The sequence below is a fragment of the Macaca thibetana genome, chromosome 18 (assembly GCF_024542745.1).
Source record: "Macaca thibetana thibetana isolate TM-01 chromosome 18, ASM2454274v1, whole genome shotgun sequence".
Classification (NCBI taxonomy): Eukaryota; Metazoa; Chordata; class Mammalia; order Primates; family Cercopithecidae; genus Macaca; species Macaca thibetana.
In genome coordinates this window covers 62582700-62609968 of record NC_065595.1, presented here as the reverse complement: position 1 = coordinate 62609968, position 27269 = coordinate 62582700, and the positions used below count along the sequence as shown (strand labels likewise).

General features: G+C 40.3%; 2 protein-coding genes across 16 annotated transcripts in view; one reads left to right on the top strand and one right to left on the bottom strand.

Moving 5' to 3' along the window:
* Nucleotides 1-27269, bottom strand: part of LOC126941171 (myosin regulatory light chain 12B) — a 392918-nt gene that overhangs the window by 149991 nt on the left and 215658 nt on the right. Inside the window, exon 1 of one of the 12 annotated variants that reach the window (XM_050767506.1) lies at nucleotides 12300-12309. The exons of 10 other annotated variants lie outside the window; for them this stretch is intronic. The gene's annotated coding sequence lies outside the window, so the exon portion shown is untranslated. Of the gene's footprint in view, nucleotides 1-9689; nucleotides 9700-12299; nucleotides 12310-27269 lie in introns of those variants that run through there. One more of the 12 variants, XM_050767498.1, reaches the window with a different exon arrangement.
* Nucleotides 1-27269, top strand: part of MYOM1 (myomesin 1) — a 177807-nt gene that overhangs the window by 120021 nt on the left and 30517 nt on the right. For all 4 annotated transcript variants that reach the window (XM_050767428.1, XM_050767432.1, XM_050767429.1 and 1 more), the window contains 4 exons: nucleotides 993-1189; nucleotides 7938-8064; nucleotides 11460-11644; nucleotides 15581-15695. In XM_050767428.1, coding sequence (XP_050623385.1) covers nucleotides 993-1189; nucleotides 7938-8064; nucleotides 11460-11644; nucleotides 15581-15695 — 624 coding nt within the window. The remainder of the gene's footprint in view (nucleotides 1-992; nucleotides 1190-7937; nucleotides 8065-11459; nucleotides 11645-15580; nucleotides 15696-27269) is intronic.

Here is a 27269-nt window from a genome sequence, read left to right as displayed (position 1 = left end):
AACATGGTGACAGCTGTATAGCATTGTACCACATGAAAAATACTCCAACATCAGATTAAAAATAATGTGACAAAAGTATTACACACTAAGAGAAAGTCACATAGCAGATTGTGCCTGTTTTTTTTAAATGTTTTCCAAAGGTGTCATTTAGCTGAGCTCTAAAGTCAATTTTTCTTGTGTGCAGACAGAGCTGTGTAGTTGTAAGGTCTCACAAGGGTAAGCATGCCTGAATGGTGAAATGCTAATCATTTGAGAAATATATGGAAATTCTGGGCCAGGTGTGATGGCTCACGCCTGTAATCCCAGCACTTTGGGAGGCTGAGGTGGGTGGATCACCTAAGGTCAGGAGTTTGAGACCAGCCTAGCCAACATGGTGAAACCCTGCCTCTACTAATAATACAAAAATTAGCCGGGCATGGTGGTGCACACCTATAATCCCAGCTACTCGGGAGGCTGAGGCAGGATAATCGCTTGAACCCGGGAGATGGAAGTTGCAGTGAGCCAAGATGGTGCCATTGCACCCCAGCCTGGGTGACAAGAGTGAAACCCCATCTCAAAAAAAAAAAAGGTATGTGTGTGTATATTATATATATACACACATATATGGAAATTCTGAATAAGCAAATTGCAGCAGAAATTGATATGTACATTCCATTTTCCTCAGGGAACAAATAAAACTAAACCACATAAAGAAACAAAAATTAAACCTTGGGAAAAATATTTCTACTTATGAGGAAAAGAATCATTTTCTTTCAGGGTATTGTACCATTTTGCTAGGACAGGTTCATTTTATCTTTGGAATAATGATTATAGTGTACTTTTTACTGTGTCCATTGCATACACCAAGTCGAATGTCAAGTTAATGATCAGCCTCACATTTTAGTTTTATACTGCAAGGTCTAGTGCCCTCATATGTGGCATCAATGGAAATGTTTATATATAGAATCATAAATGCATTTCTGCCTACTCACAAGCTATTCATATTGCCACAGCACCACCATCTCCACCCCATGATATCACCTGTCTTGAAAGTTTTCGTGACTCAGTGGTTCTTGGATGGAAGCAACCAGATAAGATTGGAGGGGCAGAAATTACTGGCTATTATGTGAACTATCGCGAGGTCATTGATGGGGTACCAGGAAAATGGAGAGAAGCCAATGTCAAGGCTGTCAGTGAGGAAGCATACAAGGTAAGCACACGACTTTCTGTAGCGTGGCGTGTCCTATGTATGACGCTATGCTTGCATGCCCAGGCACGCACACACCCAGCACCTTGTAAGAGACTCACGTCATTTCTCCAGAGTCCACTGTCTGCAGTGGCATGAGTTTTGTGAAAAATATACTGTGGTGAATACAAGTAGTTTGGCTAACCAGGCAGGATTTATATTTCCTGATTCATACACATAAGCATAATAATTTCCTAGAATATTTACTATGAAATGTGCGCTTACTGTACAAACTAATTTTTTTTCAAAACTTACGAAGTATCTACAATTAATATGCCACTAGCCTCAAGAGTCCCAGGATCCTTCCAAAGCCCTCAAGTTGAGGAAAAAAAAAAAAAAAAAGAGTCTCAGGATTTAATGACACTCTGGATTTTTAACTTTCTTTCTTTTTTTTTTTTTTCCTTTTCCTTTTTTTTTTTTTTTTTTTCCTTTTTCTTTTTTTTTTTTTTTTCCTTTTTCTCTTTTTTTTTTTTTTTGAGATGGAGTCTTGCTCTGTCACCCAAGCCGGAATGCAGGAGCATGATCTCAACTCACCGCAACCTCCACCTCCCAGGTTCAAGCAATTCTCCTGCCTCAGCCTACCAAATGCTGGGATTACAAGTGAAAGCCACCATGCTCAGCTAATTTTTCTATTTTCAGTAGAGACAGGGTTTCACCATGTTGGCCAGGCTGGTCTCAAACTCCTGGCCTCAAGTGATCCACTCACCTCAGCCTCCCAAAGTGCTGGGATTGCAGGCATGAGCCACTGTGGCCGGCTGGGTTTTTAACTTTCAATGTCCAAATTACAGAGGATGAAGGGATATGGGCTTGCTGGCCAGACTCAGCTCACCACCTGTGAAGTGGCCCTTGTTATAGTCACTTGATGGCCACAAAGGGTGGCCTCACATGTGTTCTCCTCTACATGGGGGCCTCCACTGCTCAGGTCACATAAGGGAACCAGAACAGTCTCACTGTTGCTTTAGCTGATGACTTTCTTCTCTAGAGCTTCATCAGCTACATCCAAGCTACCACCTCTTAACACTCACAGAATCTCGTGCCATGAGGGTTCAGAGGAGGGTGAGGCCAGGGATGACACTTGCCCCAACTCAACACCTTGCTCTTTCAATTTAACATTTGAAATTTATGAAATATCATACACATGCTGAGAATACATAAAACAAAATTGCATTTTTTTTTTTTTTTGAGATGGAGTTTCGCTCCTGGCCTCAAGTGATCTGCCCACCTCGGCCTCCCAAAATGCTGGGATTACAAGCATCAGCCACTGCGCTTATACAAAATTGTATTTTTAAGATTCTTCCCTGTTAGTGCATGTGGCTATAACTCATTCTTTTTCATTACTGGGTGGTATGGTATTCCATTATGTGGTCATATCACAATATAGTCTTTCATTCAATTCTTATTGCTATTGGGGTATTTTTGCATTTTTAGCTACATCAAGCAACGTAGCTATGAACATTTTTGTATACATCTATCTGCTGGTACATAAGTGTACCAGTTTCTCTAGGTGATCACTTAAATGTCGAATGGCTGGGTTGGGGGGTCTGTTTATCTTCCTCTTTAATGGATAATTCCATACTGTCTTCTGAAGAGTGTGTGAGAATTCCCACCGCTCTGCATCCGTGCCAACACTTGGTCTAGTCACACATTTTCAGCTTTGACAGTCTGAGTGTCAAATGAGTTTGAACATCTTTTCCTATGTACACAGTCCATTTTAATATCCTCTTTTATGCCTGTTCAAGGTTTTTGCCCATTTTTCTGATACCTTCTTCTTGACTTGCAAAGTTCTCTACATGTTATGAATAGAAATCCTTTGCAGGATTTCTTACATTCTGTAAGTCGCACACATCTTCTCTGACTTTAATTTTAACATCAAATTCATTGTAGTCAGATTTACTAACATTTGCTTTGTCCTTAGTGATTTTTGTGCCTTTTTGATGAAATGCCTTCTGTATTCCAAGATTGTGGAAATACTATAGTTGATTATATTCTAAAAGGTATACTATTTTGCCACTTACATTTCTGTCATTAATTCACCTTTATATTTGTATATGCTGTGAGTTAAGCATCAAAATTAATCCCCCCCACAGAGACATATTTGTCCCAGCATCATCTATTGAAAAGTTTGCCATCTGCCTGCTATTCTGCCAGGCTATCTGTATCATATATCATTTCCTTATATGCATGAGTCTGTGTTTGTACTTCCCATGCTGTTCAACTGGTCTGTTTGTCTAACAGCGGGTGAATACCACACTGATTTGGATATTATAGCTTTATAGGCTGGGCATGGTGGCTCACACTCGTAGTCCCAGTACTTTGGGAGGCTGAGCTGGGTGGATCGCTTGAGGTCAGGAGTTTGAGACCAGCCTGGCCAACATGGTGAAACCCTGTCTCTACTAAAAATACAAAAATTAGCAAGGAGTGGTGGCTCTCATGCGTAATCCCAGCTACTTTTATACATTTTACTCAGGAGGCTGAGGCATGAGAATCACTTGAACCCGGGAGGTGGAGGTTGCAGTGAGCCGAGATCATGCCACTGCACTCCAGCCTTGATGACAGAGCGAGACCCTGTCTCAAAAAAAAAAAAAAAAAAAAAATTATAACTTTATAGTAAAGTTGATGATTGGTAGATCAGGGTCTCCCAGTTTATTCTTTTTCCAGAGCTACTCTTAGCCCTTTGCACTTGATATAAATTTAAGTATTAGGGTCCCAAGTTCTACCAAAAAGAATAATAATAAGAAGAAGAAGAAGTAAGACAAAACAAAAGAAAGCAACAATAAAAAAAAGCTTACATTCAACCCAACTAAACCCATTAGAATTCTGATTGAGGATGCATTGAATCTATAAATAAATTAAGGAATAATTGACATTTTAAAAATATTGAACCTTCTAATCCATGAACATGTTATTTTTCTTCATTTGTTTTGGTCTTCTTTCAAGCCTCTCACTAAAGTTTCACGATTCTTTACAGAGGTTTGTATATCATTTGTTATTTTTTAATAGAGATGATATATTTCCAGTATATTTTTGTATCGGTTTTTATTGCTAGTAAAGAGAAATATAACTTTTATATATTGATTTCACATATAATTACTATATATAGTCTTTTGTTAAATTTTTAAAATAATTTGAATGTTACCTTTAAGTTCTCTTGGAGTCTCTCTATGTATAGTCGTATCATGTGCAAATAGTGGCAGTTTACTTCTTCATTTCCAAATTTTATACCTTTCACTTCATTTTCTTACCTTACTTTCTGCATAGCGACTTTCGCACAATATTGAATAAAAGTCGTGATGCTGGGGGCATGATGGCTCACACCTGTAATCCTAGCACTTTGGGAGCCTGAGGCAGTGGATTGCTTCAACCCAGGAGTTCAAGACCAGCCTGGGCAACATAGCGAGACACCGTCTCAAATTTTCTTTTTTTTTTTTCTTTTTTAAAGTGGTGATGTTGGTCATTCTAGGCTTGATAGTTATCTTAAAGGGAAATTTTTCAACATTTCACCATTAAATACCGTGTTGTGTGTTACAGGTGTTTTGTAGACATCTATTATCACTTAAAGGAAGTTTCCATCTATTCCCAGTTTGCCAACAGTTAATTAAAATTATCAAAAACTTTTTTTGGGACTATTGAGAAGATTATATATTTTTTCCCTTTTATTTTAATTTGGTATATTCTTGTAATTGTCTAATGTTAAAACAACCTTGCATTCCTGGAATAAATTCAATTTGGAGACTATATATACTCTGTTTCTATCACCTAGATCTTGTTTGCCAATTATCGTTTAGGATTTTTGCTTCTATGTTCATGAGTGAGATTATTCTGAGACTAGAATTAATTTAATACTGATATCCGACAAGGATAGTACAGGAAGGAAAAAATGCAGGATGATTTCCCTTTATTAAGATATAATTCACATACCATAAAATTCACTCATTTAAAATGTTGCTTTATGTATTTTGAAGTGATATTTTTAAATGGATACAAAGTGATTCTTTACCACTACTAATACATTTTACCTTAAAGTCTATATTGCCTGTTATTACTATAGATACACTAGGGTTTTGGGGTGGGGTGATGTTTGCATGGCATGTAACTTCTCATCCTTTAACTTTCTTTCTGTAACTTTCTGCTTTACATGTGTCTCTTAAAAATAGCACGGAGTTAAATTTTGTGTTTTCCTCCCTGACAGTCTTTGTCATTTGTTTGCTATTACTGATTACTTTTAAAAAAACATCTAATCATCTTATTTTGTGCTTTCTATTTGTCCTTTCTGTTCTGTTTCTTTCTCTTTTTTTTTTTGAGACAGTCTCGCTCTGGTGCTGAGGCTGGAGTGCAGTGGCATGATCTTGACTCACTGCAACCTCTACCTCCTAGGTTCAAGCAATTCTCATGCCTCAGCCTCCCGAGTAGCTGGAATTACCGCATGTGCCATCACGCCTGGCTAATTTTTGTATTTTTAGAAGAAACGGGGTTTTACCATGTTGGCCAGGCTGGTCTCAAACTCCTGACCTCAAGTGATCTGCTCGCCTCAGCCTCCCAAAGTGCTGGGATTACAGGCGTGAGCCACCACATCCGGCCTGTTCTGTGTTTCATTTTCTGTCTTTTTTCGATTATTTTTGACTCATTTTTAAAAATTATTCAATTTTTCCTTCTACACTACCTTAAAAGTTATAGATTCTGAGTTTCTTTGGTTTTGGTGACTGTGCAACTTGAAGTCTGAAGTTATTTCATTTGTTTTACCCTTATCTCAGAAACAGAAGGGCCTTAAAAACTTTACCCCTTTACCTTTTTCCCAACTCGCATGCTATTGTGTTTTCATGTGTCTATGTTTTAATTCTTTTTAAAATCCAAACAGCAATGTTATTATTGTTTTATAGATTCAACTTACCAATATATTTGCCACTTTATTTGCTTTCAATTAAGTGCTTTGAAGATGTAATTCCACCATCTTCTGGCCTATTGTTGCCACTGACATTCAACTCTTGATCTGCTTGCTTGTTTGAGGGTAATTTGCCTTTTTTCTTGGACAGCTTTTGATATGTTCACTTTATCTTTGGCGTGCTATACCTAAAATACTATGGGTCTAGATGTGGGTTTTTAAAAAATATATCTACCCAGGATTTTAGGGGGAAGAGGATTTTTCATCTGTGGGTTAGATTTTTCGGAAGATCTTTCTAGAAAATTCTGTGTCTCACAAAATATTGTTGCTCCCTCATTTTCTCTCTCTCTGCACTTCTCCCAAAACTAATTAAACATATGTTTGATGTTCTCACTCTATCTTCCATGTCTGTTAATCAACTTTTCTCTCTTTCCCATTTTTGAGTCTTTCTGCATCATGTGCTGTGTAATTTCTTCTGACTTTCTGTCAGTTTACAAACTCTCTGTTCTTTTTCATCTGATATTCTGTTGAAAATGTCTGGCCGGGCACAGTGGCTCACACCTGTCATCCCAGCACTTTGGGAGGCCGAGGCGGGCAGATCACAAGGTCAGGAGATCGAGACCACGGTGAAACCCCGTCTCTACTAAAAATAGAAAAAATTAGCAGGGCCCGGTGGCGGGCGCCTGTAGTCCCAGCTACTCGGGAGGCTGAGGCAGGAGAATGGCGTGAATCCGGGAGGCGGAGCTTGCAGTGAGCCGAGATTGCGCCACTGCACTCCAGCCTGGGTGACAGAGCGAGACTCCGTCTCAAAAAAAAAAAAAAAAAAAAAAAAAGAAAATGTCTATTTTTTTTTCTTACTGTATTTTCCATCTCTTGTCAGTCACATTTTACATATTTTATAGTTTGCTGCTTCCTACAAATGTTTTTCACACTAATATATTCTGTCACTTCTATTTTGCAAATGTTTTAACATTTATTATTTTATCATGTATATTTACCCTCAACAACCCAATTCCTACTGAGTGACACAAAAAATATTAGGTTACTCAGTAAAGAGCAGAAACATTATGATAACTTGAGCATTTTGATTCCCAGCTTAGAACTCGTTTAAATTTCACCTGTACATGCCTTAGCTTTCTATTGCCACATAACAAATTACCACAGACTCGGTGGTTGAAAACAACCCACATTTGTTATATCAGTGTCCTTGAGTCAGGGCTCTGGGCACAGTGTCGCGGGGTCCTCTGCTCAGGATCTCACAGGGCTGCAATGCAGGTGTCTGCTGAGCCACATTCACATTGAGTTCCTCTTCCAAGCCCACTCCGGTTGTTGGCAGAATTCACTTCCCTGCAGCTGTAGGACTGACGCTTCCACTCCTAGATGCTGCCTTTCTCCAAATGTGAGTGGGTAGGCAGCTCTCAGTGTGACATTTACCTCCTCAAGGCCAGTGGTACCATGTTTTTATTTAGGAGGGGCCCAAACCCCATTGTAAGAGTTCTTACCTGATGACATCAGGCCCATCCAGGACAATTTCCCTTTTGATTAACCTCAAATCAGCTGATCAGGGACCCTAATCTATAATATCTTTTCTCCTTTGCCATATGGGGTGACACAATCACAGGACTTGATCTCCCAATCCCTTTGCCACATTCTATTGTAGGCTACAAGGAGGTCACAGTTTCATCCACACCCAGGAGATTACAAAAGTGGTGTGACTCATTGATGGTCACCCTAAGATGTGTCTGACATGGAAGGTAAATAAATAAAATGTTCAACAAGTAGAAAAAAACAAACCTGGAACATTCACTATCTGTGATGTTGTCAATGTTGCAGATTAGCAACTTGAAGGAAAACATGGTGTATCAGTTCCAAGTGGCAGCTATGAACATGGCTGGGCTGGGCGCGCCCTCTGCAGTAAGCGAATGCTTCAAGTGTGAAGAGTGGACCATCGCCGTCCCAGGTAAACCACAGACACCATGCTTCCACACTGCACCTCAGAATTTCCTCCAAGAGAACCTACAACCTGGAACGAAATTCAAAGAACTATATGGTCAACATTTAAGGGAAAAGAATTCTCTTGGCCCCTCGTGTTTACCTAAAATATTTTAATGATAATATTAAATAATAGATAGCAATGTAAAACTGAGTATAAATTCTTTGTGCTTGTGTTCCAAGTAAATCCTAGAGCCCTCACCACTCAGCCTGTGTGAGGAGTAGGATTAACAGAGGCAGCTGGATTGAGTGCAAATGAATGTTTAAAAGGAATTCCAATCTTTGCTTTTGCTTCTGAAAGGCCACTTAAAGGTCATCTAATTTATATCCCACAGCAAAATGTCTCAAACACATCTCCCTGCACTTATTTGTTCTCATATATTGTCACGCTGCTGGGAAGGTTCTCATTTATTAGCTCCCCAAAATCAATCCCTCCTTACCCAAGCTACATGGCTTCTTGGGCTCTCCTCCCTCCTCTCAGCCCTTCATCATATCACACAGATAGATTTCATACACCTGTCTACGGTTTAAGGCTGACCTGTCTCCGCTTGCCTCTCGGCACTGACTTTTCCAGCCCTTTCTCTCTACACGTTTACCAAACTCTGAACCAAAAGAAAGTTCCTGGAACCTGGCAAATACTGTCCTTCAGAGGTCATCATAGGGAGTGGTTGGGTGGGCAGGGAAGAAAGTGGGAAGTGGGGCGAGGATGGGGGTGAGGGGGAACTTACCTTGCTTATAACTCTTACAGAGCTATAAAGACAAAATGAAATAAAATAAAAATTGAATGCAAATTTACTAAGCCATTAAGATTTAAACTAGCAATAGTGAGGTATGTGGTGGGTGATTTTATGTCCCTGGTGCCACCCCCTTCCTCTGTGTGAAACCCTTTGCCCTTGAAGACCATCACGTTGCCTTTGCTGAACTCGTCTGTCAGGTGTGAATCACATGAATTCAATCTCTGAATTCCAAGAGAAACTCAAGAGCAGTTCAGGTGCTCTCTCGACTTCTGCAAATAGAGAGAGAGAAACACTTTGCTCTTTGCTTGTAGTTCCTTGAGGCCAGATGGTATTTCTCAAGTCCTTTCTGCCACCTGCGTAAAAGTGGGTCTGTTTTCAGATTCTTGCAATTCCTGAGTAAAGTGAAATGCAATTGACTAGAGACTAAGAAATTCCAAGCAGGCCTGTAGAAATTTTTTTTGATCGAAAGTGATGTCGTTGGCTGGGTGCGGTGGCTCATTCCTGTAATCCCAGTTTTTGGGGAGGCTGAGGAGGCAGGGGGATTGCCTGGGCCCAGGGGTTCAAGACCAGGCTTGGCAACATAGTGAGGCCTCATCTCTTACAAAATGTTTTTTAATTAGCTGGGCATGATGGTGCACGCCTGTAGTCCCAGCTACTCAGGAGGCTGAGGCAGGAGGATTGCTTGAGCTCACGAGGTCAAGGCTGTGTTCATACCACTGTGTTCCAGCCTGGATAAGAGTGAGGCTCTCTCTTTAAAAAAAAAAAAAAAAAAAAAAAAAAAAAAAAAGTGATGCAATTGACAAAAAAAGGTTGCAGGTAAGCACTCTCAACTTAGAGAAAAAATGAAGGGGGCAGCCCCCCACCATCCTGACATCTTGGCTTCTCAGTCCCATCCTTGACTTACTGAGTCCTGTTAGGCAAGTCTCACTTCAAGAAAGCCCCTATGGAAGAAAACAGTAAGAATGTTTTGTCATCCTGTCTGACAGATGAAAAAACTGACACTCAGGTTAAATGATGCCCAGAGGGTGACAGAGGTAACAAGTAGCATAATTAGGGTAGGAAACTAGGTCTGCTTGTCCCTAGACTATAGCTGCTAGGAAATGACAGAGCATAGTTCCTTGTGTGTAAGGCAGGGATACTGCTCCCAATCTAGACGCCTCCCTGGGTTCTAAGGGTGACACAAGATCATGTTTATAAAAGCCCTTCGCAAAACAGAACATGCCACATTCGTGTGAGGTATTTGGCATTAATATTTAAATACAGCTTTATACAAAACATCGGAAGGCAAGCATGACGCATATTTGTGGCCATGAAACCAAGGTAAAGGGTCAAACAAATATTGAACTATCAATTACAAAACACCAAAGCATGGCGTAACAGAGTATGTCCTTCTACAGGTTGGCTTTCAGGCTACTATGAGTCACTTCAGGTGATTTTGATTGGTTGGCTAGATGTCAGTCATTATTTAAAAAACCAAAAAAAAAAGAAAGGAAAAAATAAATGAATTTTTCACCTGCATAGCAGCTGGTGGTCATGCAAAGATACAGGCAATCGCTTAGTAGTTCTGATTTGCCAAGAGTGTGAATAGCATTCATACAGGCCACATTCTGGCTTTCTCCCTGCAGAGGGTTGTCAGGTGACTTGGCCTCGCTGAGCTTTCTGTTAATTGTCTTAAGGAAGAGAGAGAGAAATGAATGTAAGGTACCTGGCAGTATTTAGTGCAGATGCAGGCCCATAGGATTGATTGTATTTACTTTGGTAAAAGGATTTTGTAAACCATAACCTATCATTTGTTTTTACCCATTTGCGGGCTGCACATACTCTTTAGGGGGAAGATTTCCCTGTGATTGGGAGCGATGCTTTTTCCTTTGAAAGAGCCATTACTCCGTATATTCATATGCCATCAGATAGAGCTGCTTTCTTTATACTATTTGACATTAAGGGGAAATTTTAGGCTGTCACTCAAAAATTGTCTGAAACGGGGGGCCAGAAGTGATGGCTCCCACCTGTAATCCCAACACTTTGGGAGGCTGAGGCAGAAGGACCACTTGAACCCAAGAGTTCAAGACCAGCCTGGTCAACACAGCGAGACCCTATCTCTACAAAAACTTAAAAAATTAGCCGGGTGTGGTGGTGCACACTTGTAGGTCCAGCTGCTCAGGAGGCTAAGGTGAGAGGATCCCTTGAGCCCAGGAGCTCAAGGTTACAGTGAGCTACCATCACACCACTGCACTCCAGCCTGGGTAACAGGGCAAAACCCTGTCTCTAAAAATAAAAATTAAAAAATATGAATCTGCAGCTAAATCAAACTGTTTCAATAAAAGGTCTTTAAGACTAATGCAGGCCTGAGAACGGCCTGAAGGGAAGTTTTGGGTCCACCCTTTGAGAGGCACCTCAGAGTGGCCTTACCTGCCTGCCACCCTTAAAGGGACTCGGTGGGCTGAGGTAGAGCAGTGTGGAAACGACAGGAAATGACCACAGAATACTTATTTTCTTGGGAATGCTAAATTTTGAAAAAAGAACACCAGTGTTAGATTAGCTTTAAGACTTACAAGTAGTTCTAAATGTGTGGAGACTTGAGTTTTCTATGTTCTGATTTCTCCTCATTCGCTTCTCTCTCTCTCAGGACCACCGCACAGTCTCAAGTGTAGTGAAGTCAGGAAGGACTCCCTGGTTCTCCAGTGGAAGCCTCCAGTCCACTCTGGGCGGACTCCAGTCACTGGTTACTTCGTGGATTTGAAGGAGGCCAAGGCCAAAGAGGACCAGTGGCGAGGGCTCAATGAGGCGGCAATTAAAAACGTATACCTGAAGGTAAGAGGATGCTCAGTTCTAGAGCTTCCCTGAAAAAAAAAAGGGGGGGGGGAATGGCTCTACTAATATTAACTTGAAAGTTAGCAAGATAAAACAGAATCTCTCTGCTTTGATCTGTTTCATATACTGGGCTCCTGGTAAGATTCCATTGGCAGAGGTTGGGGCCGGGAGAAGTTTCTGATGCTTGCAACAGTTTGGTTATATTTAACCTGAATTCCTTAGCACAGCTTTGAAACGCACCCAACAGCTCCTTCCTCTCTCCTTGCCTCAACTTACCCACTACACGTTTTTGTTACTCATAGTCTTAAAACCTTACTGCTTACCATCCCCAAAAGGTGATTTTTTCATTCCTCTTTTTTCTGCGGGGGTTGATTTGAGGGTGCTGTTTTTATAAAGTTCACACCAGGAAGCCTGTGACTACTGGTCCTCTCAAGTCACTGCTGTCTCACGTTAGTTCCTTCCTCAGGCTGGTTCTCACATGAGCTCTCAGAGATTAGTGGAACAGGTTCGCTCACCCCCCTTATCCATGTCACTGCCTTTCAGGTTCCTCTAGCGTGCTCAATGAACCATTTCCTAACTCTGTCAACCAAACACTGTTCTGCCGTAGCCACCGAATCTCTCATTTGTACCAAAAGGAAATTTCTAAAGAACGTTTCCCCCTAGTGTTAGCAGTGGCATCTGGAGACCCTGACTCCCCAAGAGGGCCTCTGAAACTGTAGGAAATATGATTGCATGACTTACTACTTAGAATGAAATGTGACTGACTTCACCACAGTCACTCAGGATGTTACACACTGCGTTTGCACCGTCATATCTTTTGGCAGCAGAGGTCATTGCCTATAAGGTGAGCTTTGGAAGATATTCAAAGTGTACCTGGCCAAAAAGATCTCTCCCTGACCTGCTTCATGAACTAAGTCCCTTCCGTCTGTCAGCCACTCTCCAGGGTTAAGGTATTTCCAGCCACTCTAAACTATGTAAATATATCCTCCAGGAGATACAGCCCATAAACCATTACACCCAACATGCCGTTAACTCAACTTAGCATATGCCAATCAGCAATCCAGCTTCTTGCAAAACTCTGAAGAGATAAGACAGGTCATCTTTTCATGAGGAAGAGAAAAGCTCAAGGAAGGACTGGAGCCTATGATGCTTTTGCTGTCAAGATGAGTCCAGAAGCCCCTGGATTCCAAGAAACCCCCAAAGTACAGTGTAAAATAAAGGTCGGGAACATCCTAGATGATGGTGGTAGGTGTATATGGCTGGAATGAAAATTTCCAAGTCTTCAATCTGCCACCATAGAGGATGCCAAGGGCCTGAGGTTTGAACTGACTCAGGTGAAACAAAACAAAGGTGAAAAAGCAAAAAAAAAAAAAAAAAAAAAAAAAGAAGTAGAGTTTAAATGTGTCAAAGAATGGTTAATGTCACTCATTTTTAAAAAGAAAAAGAATAAAGGCAATTTTAAGAGAGAGAAAGAGACTGAGATCAAGTATGCCTAACAAACCTGGAAGCGAACTTCCATAAGGGGAGTTCTTACACTTTATCAACAGTTTTTCTAAAGTGAAAGTAATCTTTTTTATTTTTCTGATTATAAAACTAACAATTTGAATGAAAAATTAAACATAAGAAGCACAAAGAAGAAAGTAGGCCAGGCACGGTGACTCACGCTTATAATCCCAGGGCTTTGGAGGCCAAGGCAGGCAAATCTGGGCTTGAGCACAGGAGTTCAAGACCAGCCTGGGAAACATGGCAAAACCTTGTCTATTAAAAAAATACAGAAAATTAACTGGCCGTGGTGGCATGTGTCTGTAGTCCCAGCTACTCAGGAGGCTGAGGTGGGAGGATTGCTTGAACCAGGGAGGCGAAAGCTGCAGTGAGCTGTGATTGTACCACTGCACTCCAGCCTGGGCAACAGAGCAAGACTCTGTCTAAAAAAAAAGGAAAACAGATCTGCATCGATGATCTCGATTACATATTTGTGGTGCTGTTGAGGCCAGTGGTCATTGCCCCTGTGGTCATGGAAGAGTGGAGAGTGCCCCTGTCACCACAGGGACCAGACACTGGAATGTGAATATACTGCCTGTACATGTTGCAGAAATCTGACTCGGCCATATATCATCACCTAGGTGGCAGGTGCAGATGCGTCAGGTACCTGGTGATTACTCTATTTTTATTACAAGGAAATGTTTCTGTGTCGTTCTGGAAATCCACAGTTTCCTGACATTATTTCTAAACAGAATTTAAATATGTCAGACTCTATGCATTTAAGTTAAAGTTCATTTACAGAATAAAATCCATTTCAAAACTCCATTAGTGCCAGTGAAGGCTATTACTACATAAATAGTGACATTCTGTTGTAAACACAATACAATTAGTTAGATTAAAAACCTAATAATTTAATATATACCTCATTTAAATACATGATCACAAACACTTCACCTAATTGAATGACTTTATTCTAACATTGTTTGATTTAAATCACATTTTGGATATTGGTCTCTATCACAACATTTTGGGGAAAAATTATGCCCTCTGTGTATAATAAATTCCTTCTTAAAACATAACATAGCTTTTAAAAGTCACATGTTTTTAATTTTAAAATGTTGATAAAACATTAACAGTATTGACAATAGAAATGAGATTGTTCAAAACCCTAAGAAAGTTACAAAAAATTAAGTGGGAAGCCAGGCATGGTGGCTCACTCCCGTGATCCCAACACTGTGGGAGGCTGAGGTGGGAGAATTGCTTGAGCTCAGGAGTTTGAGACCAGCCTGGGCAACATAGTGAAATCCCGTATCTATTAAATTTTTTTTTTTTAGTTAGCCTGGTGTACTGGCACATGCCTGTGGTCCCAACTACTCAGGAGGCTGAGGCCGGAGGACTGCTTGATCCCAGGAGGTCCAGGCTACAGTGAGCTGAGATTGTGCCACTGTACTCTAGCCTGAGCAAGAGAGTGAAACTCTGTCTCAAAAATACATATGTATACACACACACACACACATATATACACATATATACACACAGATGTGTGTGTATATATATATCTGGCTCACAGCCATATGTCATCACCTAGGTGGCAGGTGCATATGTGTCAGGTACCTGGCGATTGCTCTATTTTTATTACAAGGAAATGTTTCTGTGTATATATATATATATGTGTGTGTGTGTATATATATACACGAAGTGGGACTGTCATACAAAAATAAATTATAAATGCTTTTTTTTTTAACAGCTCTTCGTAACTCTAGCTTAGTGGCACATATGTAGTGGATTCTCAGCACACATCTTGATTATTAAAAACTTGAGGATTTAGAATTTTAGTACACTTTGATTATTCACAAATTATTCAAACTCACAATTGTGTTAATTTCGTGTCTATTTAGTAAGAAATAACTATATTAAATATACAGGAACAATTATTGTTTGTTTTGGTTCTACTAGTTTAACATGCTTTTAAACAAATGGAAAGTGTTTGCGATTCATGCTTTTAATTCTCCTCTTTTGCCAAGAATTTCATCTGAAATTATTCATGGAATATCTCAAAAGGATCGGGGGATAAGGTGACATATGCTATAATGAGCACTTTATATTTTGTCCTTTTTACCAAAGAATGCAGTGGCTAACACATGTGACTCCTACGTACACTAGTCTGTTTCTGATGTTGGTAGCCACTAAATTAACTAAAACGGAGAAACATCAGCGTGAGAATGGATATTGGAAACTCCTCTCTATCTACAGATGGTCCAGAGAGAAGATCATCTGCAGCTAAAGTCACCTGCTTAGTGTTTGACAGAATCAAGTCTAGACCACAAGTCTTGTATACCTGGTGCTAGGTCACTAAATCATTACTACAGAGGAAAACAGCCCCATCTGTTTAAATGACATAAAACGGCCACTGCTTCATCAAACACCCATTGCTTCTACACCTGCTTCTACCAGGTTCGAGGCCTCAAGGAGGGCGTCAGCTACGTGTTCCGTGTTCGAGCCATAAACCAGGCGGGAGTTGGGAAGCCGTCTGACCTTGCTGGCCCTGTTGTGGCAGAGACCCGTCCAGGTGGGCTTTCACCTGTTCATTAAAACTAATCCTATTTGTGTGAGATACTGAACTAACGTTTGGCCTTTCTGTGCTTTCCCCCAATTTTCAAAATCATCAATGTGTACTATCTGAATGTAATTGATAAGTAATGATCTTAGAACATGACAGTCATTCGTCCCATCACAGGCACCTCGGGACAGGGTTGAGCCAGGTTTGATGTAGTCTAGGGGCTGTTCTGATGCGCATCTAAAAACACGGAAGTTCTTGATCAAGTTAGGCTTCCTGGACCAACTGTTCCCCGCATTCATTCCTGGAATGTTATTCCTATTACACCCTGGCCATTAAGTCTCCTAAGAATATTTTCCCAATCATAGGGGAAGCTAGAGCAGCCCAGTTAGTGGGCACAATCCTTAAACAAAAGTAGGATTTATGTAATTGTGGCTATTATGTTTAAACCAGAGGTCAGCAAACTTTTTCTGCGGAGGGCCAGGTAATATTTCTCACTCAAAAGCCCTGTGGTCTCTGTCACAACTTCTTAACTCTGCCATGACACAAAAGAAGCCATTGAGGACACATAAACAAATGAGCATGACTGTGTTCTAACAAAACTTTATCATGCACATTATATGCATTATATAATATGATGTGCTATATGCATTCTAAAATTTCAATCTTGTATAATTTTCCTGTGTTTTAAAATAGTAATCTTCTTTCAATTTTTTCAACTATTTAAAAATATAAAAACCATTCTTAGCTTGCAGCCCTTACAAAAAGAGGTAATGGGCCAGATTCAGCCCACGGGCCATAGTTTGCTGATCTCTGGGCTAAACTAACAGTGGTCCCAACTGAATGGTTTATAGATTCGAGGCAGCCCTCATTTCCCAGTTTCAAAGATGCCATGATTACTAGAGAAGACAGTCTTGCCCTTTCTTATGAGAACAAAGTTTGCTGTGTTCACTGTCCAACTAGTTTCAGATCATTACATAATGATTTTTTTTTTATCATTTAACCTGTAAGCTATCATATATTTCAGTTCATTAAAGTTGTGTAAAGGAAAGCACCAGAGGCCAGGCACTGTGGCTCACGTCTGTAATCCCAACACTTTGGGCAGCTGAGGCAAGAGGAGTTCGAGACCAGCCTGGGCAACTTGGCAAAACCCCACCTCTACAAAATTTTTTAATTAGCTAGATGTGGTGGTGAGTGCCTGTAGTCCCAGCTACTTGGGAGGCTGAGGTGGGAGGATCACTTGGGCCTAGGAGGTCAAGACTGCAGGGAGTCATGTTTTCACCTCTGCCTTCTAGCACGGGCGACAGAGTGAGACCCTGTCTCAAAAAAAAAAAAAAAACCAGCACTGGAAATGAGAGATAATAAAGTATGTCACTTTGAAGACTCAGAAGGGTAAGGGCTGAGGGTGGTGTGGATGATGAAAAATTACGTACTGGGTACCATGTGCATTTTTGGGGGATGATGGATACCCTAAAAGCCATGAGTTAACCACTATTCCATCTGGGCATGTAATGGAATTGCATATATGCCCTATAAATTTGTACAAGTTTTTAAATCACCCAATTATATTAAATTTATATTCATTCTAGTGCAAGCACTTTTGCTTTAATCTGTCCCTGTTTTCAGGCTGAAATAAACAAAGAACAGATACAGAATGTAATACTTATTTTTCTGATGAGAAAAGAATGTAAATATAGAAAACTACTTTCACTGCATATTACTTCAAAATAATATAAAATGAACCCTTTGAGAAAATATCTTTCCCTTTCATCCTATTTCTTCATAAGCTGTTTTCAGCTAGTCTTAGAACTACTCTCTGGACGTGGGTCTGACAAAAGTGGCCTTCTTAGACAAAAGTGTGGTAGGTGTCTGTAAGAAGCACCACACTGCATGTAAATAACCTTTGCAAAATTTCATGAGAAAACAGAAAAATGCTAGGAATGTATACACCAGGTAAAAGGTAACACACAAAGACACCAGAACACATATTCCTATAGAAATCAAACCCTTCAGCTGACAATTGTGTGGATAGTAAAGGTGCCAAATGGACACCTCCAAGGACCCAAGGGCAGAGTTTGCTCTCAGAACAACGTAGATTGCTACACAAGTAAACTCTTAATCTAGTCAGGGCTACATCAAAAGCACCCTGGAAGCCATGGGTTCCAAATATGATTGTTAAAAGAACTTAAATCAATTTCTTATTTTCTCATCTATAGCCTCATAAAGGCAGGTGACGGGCATGACATTAACAGAGCCATCACTAGGGAAATTTTGCCACCAGAAAAGGATCTGCTGGTGACCTCCTGGGTGAGAGTTTTGTTTCACTGACTTGGATTAAGGAACCAAAAGTCATTTGCATGCCATTCCATTCCCAGACTCGAACTACAGACAGCTGCAACACTGATACGCTAAGCAGCACCCTGTTAACCCCTGGACAAACCACTGGCTCACAGCCTAGAGAAGAACGCTGGATACACAAAGTCCAAATGGAATCCCATGACATCTGAGCCTGTTTTATATGCAGTAGACACACACTCATTATTGTCACATGTATTTCTTGAGCTCCTACTGTGTCAGGTGCCATTTGGGTCCCAGGAATAATATGACATCATCACTGCACACCGGGCTTGCAATCTAATGGAAAAGACAGTATTTACAGCACAGGATGGTGAGAGCTAGGAGAGGTGCTCATAAAAGATTTCTATAGCCGAATAGGCTATAACTAGGTAGCAAGGTTTTATAAGTCCCTATAAAAGCTTTATACATAGCCTAAAATTTTCTGTATGTATTCGTTCTATTAGATATCAACATACTACTTTTACCCACTTTATTTCTTTTATGTTAGAATACATGGCAGGGGAGCATGTTATCAACTTCAAGATTTGGGATGTGAAACTTGGATTGCTATTTCAGAAGAACAACTTTTGGGGGGATGCGTTGTTAAAATTTCAGTTAGAAAACAAAGCTTATCTCGTAATAGCAAACCACAAATACATCTAACAAGATACTTTAAGTGTAATTTGAATTCCACTTTAAAAGTTAACTTAATCTCCTGGGGTTGGTAGGATCACCGGTCTCCCTTTGAAGTCAAAGAATACGTTGCAAGTGGATGTATTCTTGTCTATTTGTGCTGGGAGTAAGAATCCAGATAATGAACTAAGTGTGTCATGCTTTACCAAGAAATCCATTAGCTAAAAAAGTCTGTAAAAGAATGGAATAAAACATACTTAATGTGGATGAGTTGGCACATAAAAAAGGATGGTCTCTCCTTGATATTAGATATTTTAAAAACAGCAGCTGTGGCTGATTGCATCAGGCCTGGGGTGGAGGTGAAGGCCAGGTGAGCCAGATCAGATGGAAGACAAGAGAGAGACCTGCCAAAGCCTGGAAGGTGATCTGGAGGGCACCATCGCTGGCAGTACAGACCGCAGGTATTCTTACCAGAGAAACCGAGCAGCGGGCAGGAGAATCAGGTGGTGGGCTGGGTCCCAAGCAACAACTGGATGATGGAAGTTAGCTTGGTCACAAGGAGCAAGGCAGGTTAGGAGAAAGCATTACCAGAAGGAATGATGAGTTGAGATTGAGTTGATAACCTACTAAGCAAGAGCTCGTTACAATCCCAGTGTCTAAACACTGGTTGGTTCCAGAGCCTGCCAGGAATGAGAAGGCAAATGTGTGCTCAGTGGTCAAGTGGTGACGTCATGAAGTGAAGGATTCTAAAGCAGGAAGCCAGACTAACTTTAAAAGATGAGCTCAGCTGGCTCATTTGGAGAACTGCGCTTGGCCAGGTGCATTGGCTCACACCTGTAATCCCAACACTTTGGGAGCCTGAGGTGGGTCGATCATGAGGTCAGGAGTTCAAGACCAGCCTGGCCAAGATGGTGAAACCCCGTCTCTACTAAAAATACAAAACAAAATAGCGGGGTGTGGTGGTATGCACCTGTCATCCTAGCTACTCGGGAGGCTGAGGCAGGAAAATCGCGTGAACCCAGGAGGCAGAGGTTGCAGTAAGCCAAGATTGAGCCATTGCACTCCATCCCAGGCGACAGTGTGAGACTCAATCTCAAAAAACTCAAAAAAGAAAGGAAGGAAGGAAGGAAGGGAGGAAGGGAGAAGGAAGGAAGGAAGGAAAGAAAGAAGGAAAGAAAGATTAAAAAAAGAAAACTGCACTTGTATTTGCTCGCTAACTGATCTCTTTCATCTGCTAGGACCGTAGTTCTCAACCTTGCTTGTACATTAGAATCATATGAGGAACGTTTTCAAAATACTGCTATCCAGACTCAACTCCAGACCAATTAAATCAGGATCTTTAGGGCTGATGGGATGATGACAGAAGATCAGATATTCTTAAAAAAAAAAAAAAAGAATCTTAGGCTGGGTACCTGAACATAGACTTATTGCTGTTTGTTCGTTTACTTAGCAATTTGGGTAATTCCAGTGTGAAAACAGGCTTGTGAACTGTACATTAGACCATAGCTCCCCAAAATAGGAACTGCATCTTTTCTCTACATGTGCTGAGAGTCTAACATAGTACCAGGTATATAGTAGCTAATTTATTAAATGAAAAAGTAATGAATAAGTAGCATGTTTGCCAGTGAGTGTGACTCTGTCTTGAAGCCTCAGTGTGTGCACTTCACCCTAACTGTCTTGTTCTGCCTGCCCTGGTTATGATGGGTGAGCTGGGAAAGAAAGTCTGGTGGAGGCTCCGATGTGGGCATGAGGCTGAATGGTCAGACTCCAGTCCTCGTCTGAAACCCAGGGCAGCTCAGTACTACACGTGACCAATTACATTAACTCACTTTCCTCTGCTTCTATTCTGTCCCGCTCTTCAGTTTTTTAAACATCACCACACACACACACCATGGAGAACAAATAATTAAAGCTTATAAAAGTGATATATTCATGCTCATGTAAAACACTTTATATGAGAAAGAATTATCATATCAGATTACAAAATGTGTAGGAAGGTTAACAGTTTACTGTGATTTTATTTAAGCTTTTAAATGTTATTCTTTATTATCATTTTTTTCAGGGAGGAGAAAGAAAAGTGGGATGAAATGAGTTAATTTCCAAATAGTTCATTTTAGTCCTGAGCCACACTTGAACCCATTAGGATACCAGGAGTTCTGGGCAAGCCTTGGAGGGACCATGGGAATGCTGTCTTGGCCCTGTAATCCCAACACTGTGGGAGTCCAGACAGGAGGGTCACTCAAGCCCAGGAGTTGCAGACCATCCTAAGCAACATAGTGGGACCTGTCTGTACTAGAAAAGAATAGGAAAGAAACAATAATAGTAATGTAAAATGAGATCTGTTACAAACAATGATCTCTGTGTCTATATGAAGGATTTGCTTAGGTTGAGTAGCTGACTAGTGACAACTCTTCTTAAATCCTTTTTAGGTAACAACACAACAGCTCTCTCACGTTCTATACCTCAGTCTCCTGAGATCTTAGTTAAGTTCTTCATATTCATGAACAGGTTAAAAGGTTGTTTCTGAGAAAATCTAAGTTATGCCAAATTTTGGTCCACTTTTCCAACCCAACTTTGTGGGAAAGCGGGATGGCCTCTCATCTGGATAAGAATAGCTACAAGGACTGCTTTACTTTGATAGCAGAACATCAGACTTGCTTCCTGCCCATTAATTATCGGAACCACATCCCTCAATCAACTTGAGAGAATATGCCTCTTTAGGCATTGCTCAGAGTTCAACCATTAATTAATTGACAGGAGCTCAGCTCTTGGAAAAACCTCAGCTAAGTTGTGGGATATTCTAAAGAGAAAATTTGGCTAGGTACAGTGATTCACACCTGTAATCCCAGCACTTTGGGAGGCCAAGGCGGGCAGATTACCTGAGGTCAGGGATTTGAGACCAGCCTGGCCAACGTGGGGAAACCCCATCTCTACTAAAAATACAAAAAAAGTAGCTGGGTGTGTGGCAGGCATCTGTAATCCCAGCTCCTCAGGATGATAAGGCAGGAGAATCACTTGAACCTGGGAGGCAGAGGTCACAGTGAGCCAAGATCACGTCACTGCACTCCAGCCTGGGCAACAGAGCAAGACTCCATCTTAAAAAAAAAAAAAAGGAAAAAGAAAGGAAAATTTGAGGAGGACGTTATGGGTAGACTTTTCTCTCAGGCTTCTTCTGTGATATTGTACCAAGTTAATCTCCACAAGGCACTATCTGGTGGGTTAGCCTGGGGCATGTTAGAAATTCTGAAATGCTGTCATTGGCTGGGTGCGGTGCCTCACGCCTATAATCCCAGCACTTTGGGAGGCCGAAGAAGGTGGATCATGAGGTCAGGAGTTCGAGACCAGCCTGGCCAACATGGTGAAACCCTGTTTCTACTAAAAATACAAAAATTAGCTGGGTGTGGTGGTCCACACCTGTAATCCCAGCTACTTGGGAGACTGAGGCAGGAGAATTGCTTGAACCCAGGAGGTGGAGGTTGCAGTGAGCTGAGATCACACCACTGCACTCCAGACTGGGTGACAGAGCAAGACTCCATCTCGAAAAAAAAAAAAAAAAAAAAAAAGCTGTCATTGCTTTGTAGGCTAATACATCAGCTTTGGTTTTGCTAGGGCATCTATAAAGAGAATCATCCATTTGAGCATCATGTATCTTTTGTTAAATTGCAATCGAATTTTTTGTCTGCTATGTACAGGACCCTTATTTAATTAATTCTTTAATTCCTCAAAAAAATTGTCAAGGAGGAGATCCAGCTTCAAACTCTGAGTATAAAAGTAAGTAGGAAACCCACTGCCACTAGAATATTTTCTTTGTTAGTGTAATCGCCCCTTAGGTTATCCCTTCCCACTGCATAGACAAAATCAGTCCACTGCGACCGCAGCACTGCAGTTGAGAAAGAGTTTAATTGACATGAGGCCAGCTGAAGTGGGAGACCTAGAGTTGTCAGTCAAGTCAGTCTCCCTGAAGGCTCAGAGCTTCTTTGAATAAGGGCATTTTTTAAAGAGTGACTTAGAAGACCAAGATGCCTATAATGGGAAAGTAAATTGAGTCCCAAGTCAGGAGTCTGGGTGGGGTCAGTCTTAAAAACATCTAAAAGAAAACAATCTTAGATTCTACAATACTGATGTTATCTATGGGAGCAACTGGGAAGCTTACAGATCTTGTGACCTCTGGTCACATGGCATCTAAGCAGTAAGGGATAATAGAAACTACACCTGTCTTGTAACCTCTCATTAGTGGTTTCAGCCCCTGAACAGAGAGGAGGACTATTACCATTCTTGCTTTCAAGTTAAACTATAAACGAACCTTCTCCCAAAGTTAACTTAGCCTATGCTCAGGAATGACCAAGGGCAGCTTGGAGGTCAGAAACAAGATGAAGTCAACTATGTCATAATTTTGCAAAGGCTGTTTCATTGGTAATTTGGTTTCCTCTCACCTCTTTATCAAAATGTTGGTGTTATACTTTAGCTTTAACAAGACAGTTTCCGATAAAATAAATGTCATAATCTTAAACTGGCATTTATCTTTTAAAGCTGTTTTTTTTTCATCTCAATCCAGTCCCTGGCATGTGTAAATATGTAAGGGAAATATAAAAGACATATGTAGAATTTAACCCTATTCTCAATAAACGACCAGTGCAAGTTTTTGAAAAATGAAAATCCAATCAAATAATCCTCTTAACCAGTTTTAATTTTTAAATCTGGCCGGGTGCGGTGGCTTACGCCTGTAATCCCAGCACTTTGGGAGGCCGAGGTGGGCGGATCATGAGATCAGAAGATTGAGACCATCCTGGCTAACACGGTGAAACCCCCTCTCTACTAAAAATACAAAAAAATTAGCCCAGCGTGGTGGCACGCGCCTATAGTCCCAGCTACTCTGGAGGCTGAGACAGGAGAATCACTTGAACCTGAGGCAGAGGTTGCAGTGAGCCTAGATCGCATCACTACACTCCAGCCTGGGCAACAGAGTGAGACTCTGTCTCAAAAAAAAGAGAAAGAAAGAAAGAAAAGAAAGTTTTAAATCTTAAGTGCCAAATATAGTTTAAACAGTTTTTGTTTCCTTTATTGTTCATTTATTTAGTAAGTCCACCAGTAGCACCCACAATTATGTGTGCATAAGTTGAAGAAATGCTCATGCCTCTCTTTTCTACCCACTACAAATATTGCTTATGATATACTGATTTGACATAATTAATCAAGAAAAGCTTCACAGATAAGGGAAACTCTCAGATACTGATTGATATTATAGCTAATCCTTACCTATTTGGCTCTCTCCTAGCAATTACTTAAGTTTGTTTGTTTGTCTGTTTTGGTTTTTGTTTTGCAACAGGGTCTCATTTTGTCACCCAGGCTGGAGTGCAGTGGCATGATCATTTCTCACCACAGCCTTCATCTCCCAGGCTCAAGTGATCCTCCTACCTCAGCTTCCCTAGTAGCTGGTACTACAAGTGTTAGCCACCACACCCTACTAATTTAAATTTTTTTTTTTTTTTTTTTTGTAGATAAAGAGTCTCTGTTGCCCAGGCTGGTCTCAAACTCCTGAGCTCAAGCAATCCTCCTACCTTGGCCTCCCAAAGTGTTGGGATTACAGGTGTGAGCCAGTGAGCCCAGCCAATTACCTAATTTTAAATTACAATTTTTAATGTAAGACTTTGAAAAAATTTCCACATTCTTTTCTAAAAGTATAAATGATCCCATTTCTTCCGTTACAACTCAACTATAAGGTAATGATGTACGACTCATAGGTTGAAGTTGTAACACAGATGTGACTTGGAACCTAAAAATAACATATCTTATTTAAAAAGGCAAATAAGCAACATCTTTTGTTTCATTTCATATTTTCACAAAAGATTTTGAAATGCTTTACAAAGTTTATTTTTCAGAATACAGTTATACCTCTTTATCCTGGGGGATCGGTTCCAGGACCCCCTGTGGATACCAAAATCCAGGAACACTCAAGTCCCTTTATAAAACGGCATAGTGTGTGCATATAACCTACAGATATCTTCCTTTATACTTTAAATCATCTCTAGCTTGCTTATAATACCTGATACGATGTAAATGCTATGTAAAGAGTTGGGATACTGTATTGTTTTTAAATTTGCATTGTTTTTATTGATGCGTTGTTATTTTTATTGTTTTTTTCCCCAAGTATTTTCGATCCACAGTTGGTTGAATCCACGGTTGCAGACCCCATAGATATGAAGGACCAACTGCACTTCAGTGATTCAGCTCTATATTCTTTGCTCAGTAACTGAGGCAATTGAGACAAAAACTAAACAGGATTTTCTTTCTTTCTTTTTTTTTGAGACAGAGTCTTGCTCTGTTGCCCAGGCTGGAGTGCAGTGGTGTGATCTCAGCTCACTGCAACCTCCGCCTCTCAGGTTCAAGTGATTCTTGTGCCTCAGCCTCCCAAGTAGCTGGGATTACAGACATGCGCCACCACGCCTGACTCATTTTTATATTTTTAATAGAGATGGGGTTTCACCTTGTTGGCCAGGCTGGTTTCAAACTCCTGGCCTCAAGTGATCCTCCTGCCTCTGCCTCCTAAAGTGCTGTGATTACAGGCATAAGCCACCAAGCCTGGCCAGGATTTTCTTATTCTCTAAGTTTCATGGGTTTGGGATCAAATTTGGCCATTCAAAAACCTGAACAAATTATTGTTTTAGATGACCATTTGTTCCATTTGCCTGAGGGTTTACTGCTAAAGCATTAATACTTTAAAATTTCATTTAAGACTTTCTGATGAAAATCCTTTTAAAATAAATTATGCAATTTAATAAGTGCTTTTCATCCTTCTTGGATGCAGTATACTGAATCTTATTTACCGTTTTCTGTGACTTAGAGCCGTTTAAGTATCACCTTTATTTAACACACAGTGTTGTGATACAGCAATGTTGTTATGGGGTGAGAAGCTATCTGCCCCTAGAGTAAATAATGTTTTTGTGCCTACTTTTTAGTTTTTCTCCGTCTTCTCTTGCTGTCATTTTCTTTATTCTCAATGCTCCTGCTCATAGTAGCTTCTTACCTCCCTCTTTTTCTTTTAATCTACTGAGGGAAACCAACCAACTAGGTTTGTTAGAATTGTCTCAAGCAAAGTATAGAAAGACTCCAAGACTGGGCACAGTGGCTCATGTCTGTAATCCCAGCACTTTGGGAAGCCAAAGCGGGTGGATCACTTGAGCTCAGGAGTTTGAGACCAGCCTGGCCAACATGGGGAAACCCTGTCTCTACAAAAAATGCAAAAAAGTTGGCCAGGTGTGGTGGCATATGCATGTGATCCCAGCTACTTGGGAGGCAGAGGTAGGAGGATCACCTGGGAGGCCAAGGCCACAGTGAGGCAAGATCACACCACTGCACTCCAGCCTGGGTGACAGAGTGAGACCCTGTCTCAAAAAAAAAAAAAAAAAAAAAAGGGATTCCACTTCTCTGGTGAGTGTGCAGCATACTAGCATGTGGACTTTGTCACATCAGAACTGGTATTAGAGGCTTATTTTCCTTATTTCTTGGTTTTGGGCAGTGTTCCAAATGGGCAAGGTGTTACAGTACAAAAGTTATCTACAGCATTGAGAGAATGGCGAAGCTGATTAAATTGTTCATATTCTTTCTGTTTTGTGGTTATTTTGTTTTCAGAAAAGTCAAATCTTTCACAATCAATAAGCAATATTTTTGTTGTAAACTTGTCATACCTCTAATGTAATAAACAGCAAGCATATGGATGATTCACTTCCTTTTAAAAAGAGATTACAGATAGAACAATGAATGATGAATATGAGCAATCTGTCATGCTTCCAAAATAGAGATTATGCAAAAAGCAAGATTACCTCACTTCTTTTCTCTCTGTAACAACACAGATATACAAAAATTTCTGTTTGCATTCTTTCTGTTACTCAGTCACACAAACTGTATATTATAATACAGTCAACACTCTTCAGTGTTAGCCTTTTCTTAAGTTTTAATAAGAGCATTTGTTCAATATTATACGAAACTAGAGTGTGAGGATTAGTCACGTGTTATCAGGAACAGAAATAAAATGTGGGCTGCAACTTGCAATGGAATACATATAGCCCTTTAAAAGTAACATATGGCAGACAATTAACTTAAGGAATCCTTAAGCCTTCTTTAATTGTTATTTCAGTTTATCTATGTAACCAAATATGAAAGTAGCCCTTTGTTTAAGAAAAAGGAATTTTAAAAAATTTTCTAGAACCAGTCTTCTCTAAGCTTTGCGTGTGCTAACAATCACTTTTTGGAAATTTATAGTTGAAGCATACACTGCCATTTGTACGGACGTAAGTTAGATCAACTGTCAGGCTCAGGAACCAAGATCTTCCTGCCAGGCACCAGGCACTGGTTTCCTCTTGGCCTTCCCTTGGGAAAACGTTCGCAATTTTTTTCCACTAACAAGTTTTATTGGACAGTAGGCCAGGATGTTGGCCTCTTATGATATAATCTAGAGAGAAAACATTCAATTCTTTTGGAAGTTTTTTTATGCTTTTTAAAAAAATACAGCTGTACTTTTCTGGGATTGAATATAATATATTTTTCCTAATGTACTGAAACAAACTGTATATTATTTTTATTTTTTTAAATATATTTTTCCTAATGTACTGAAACAAA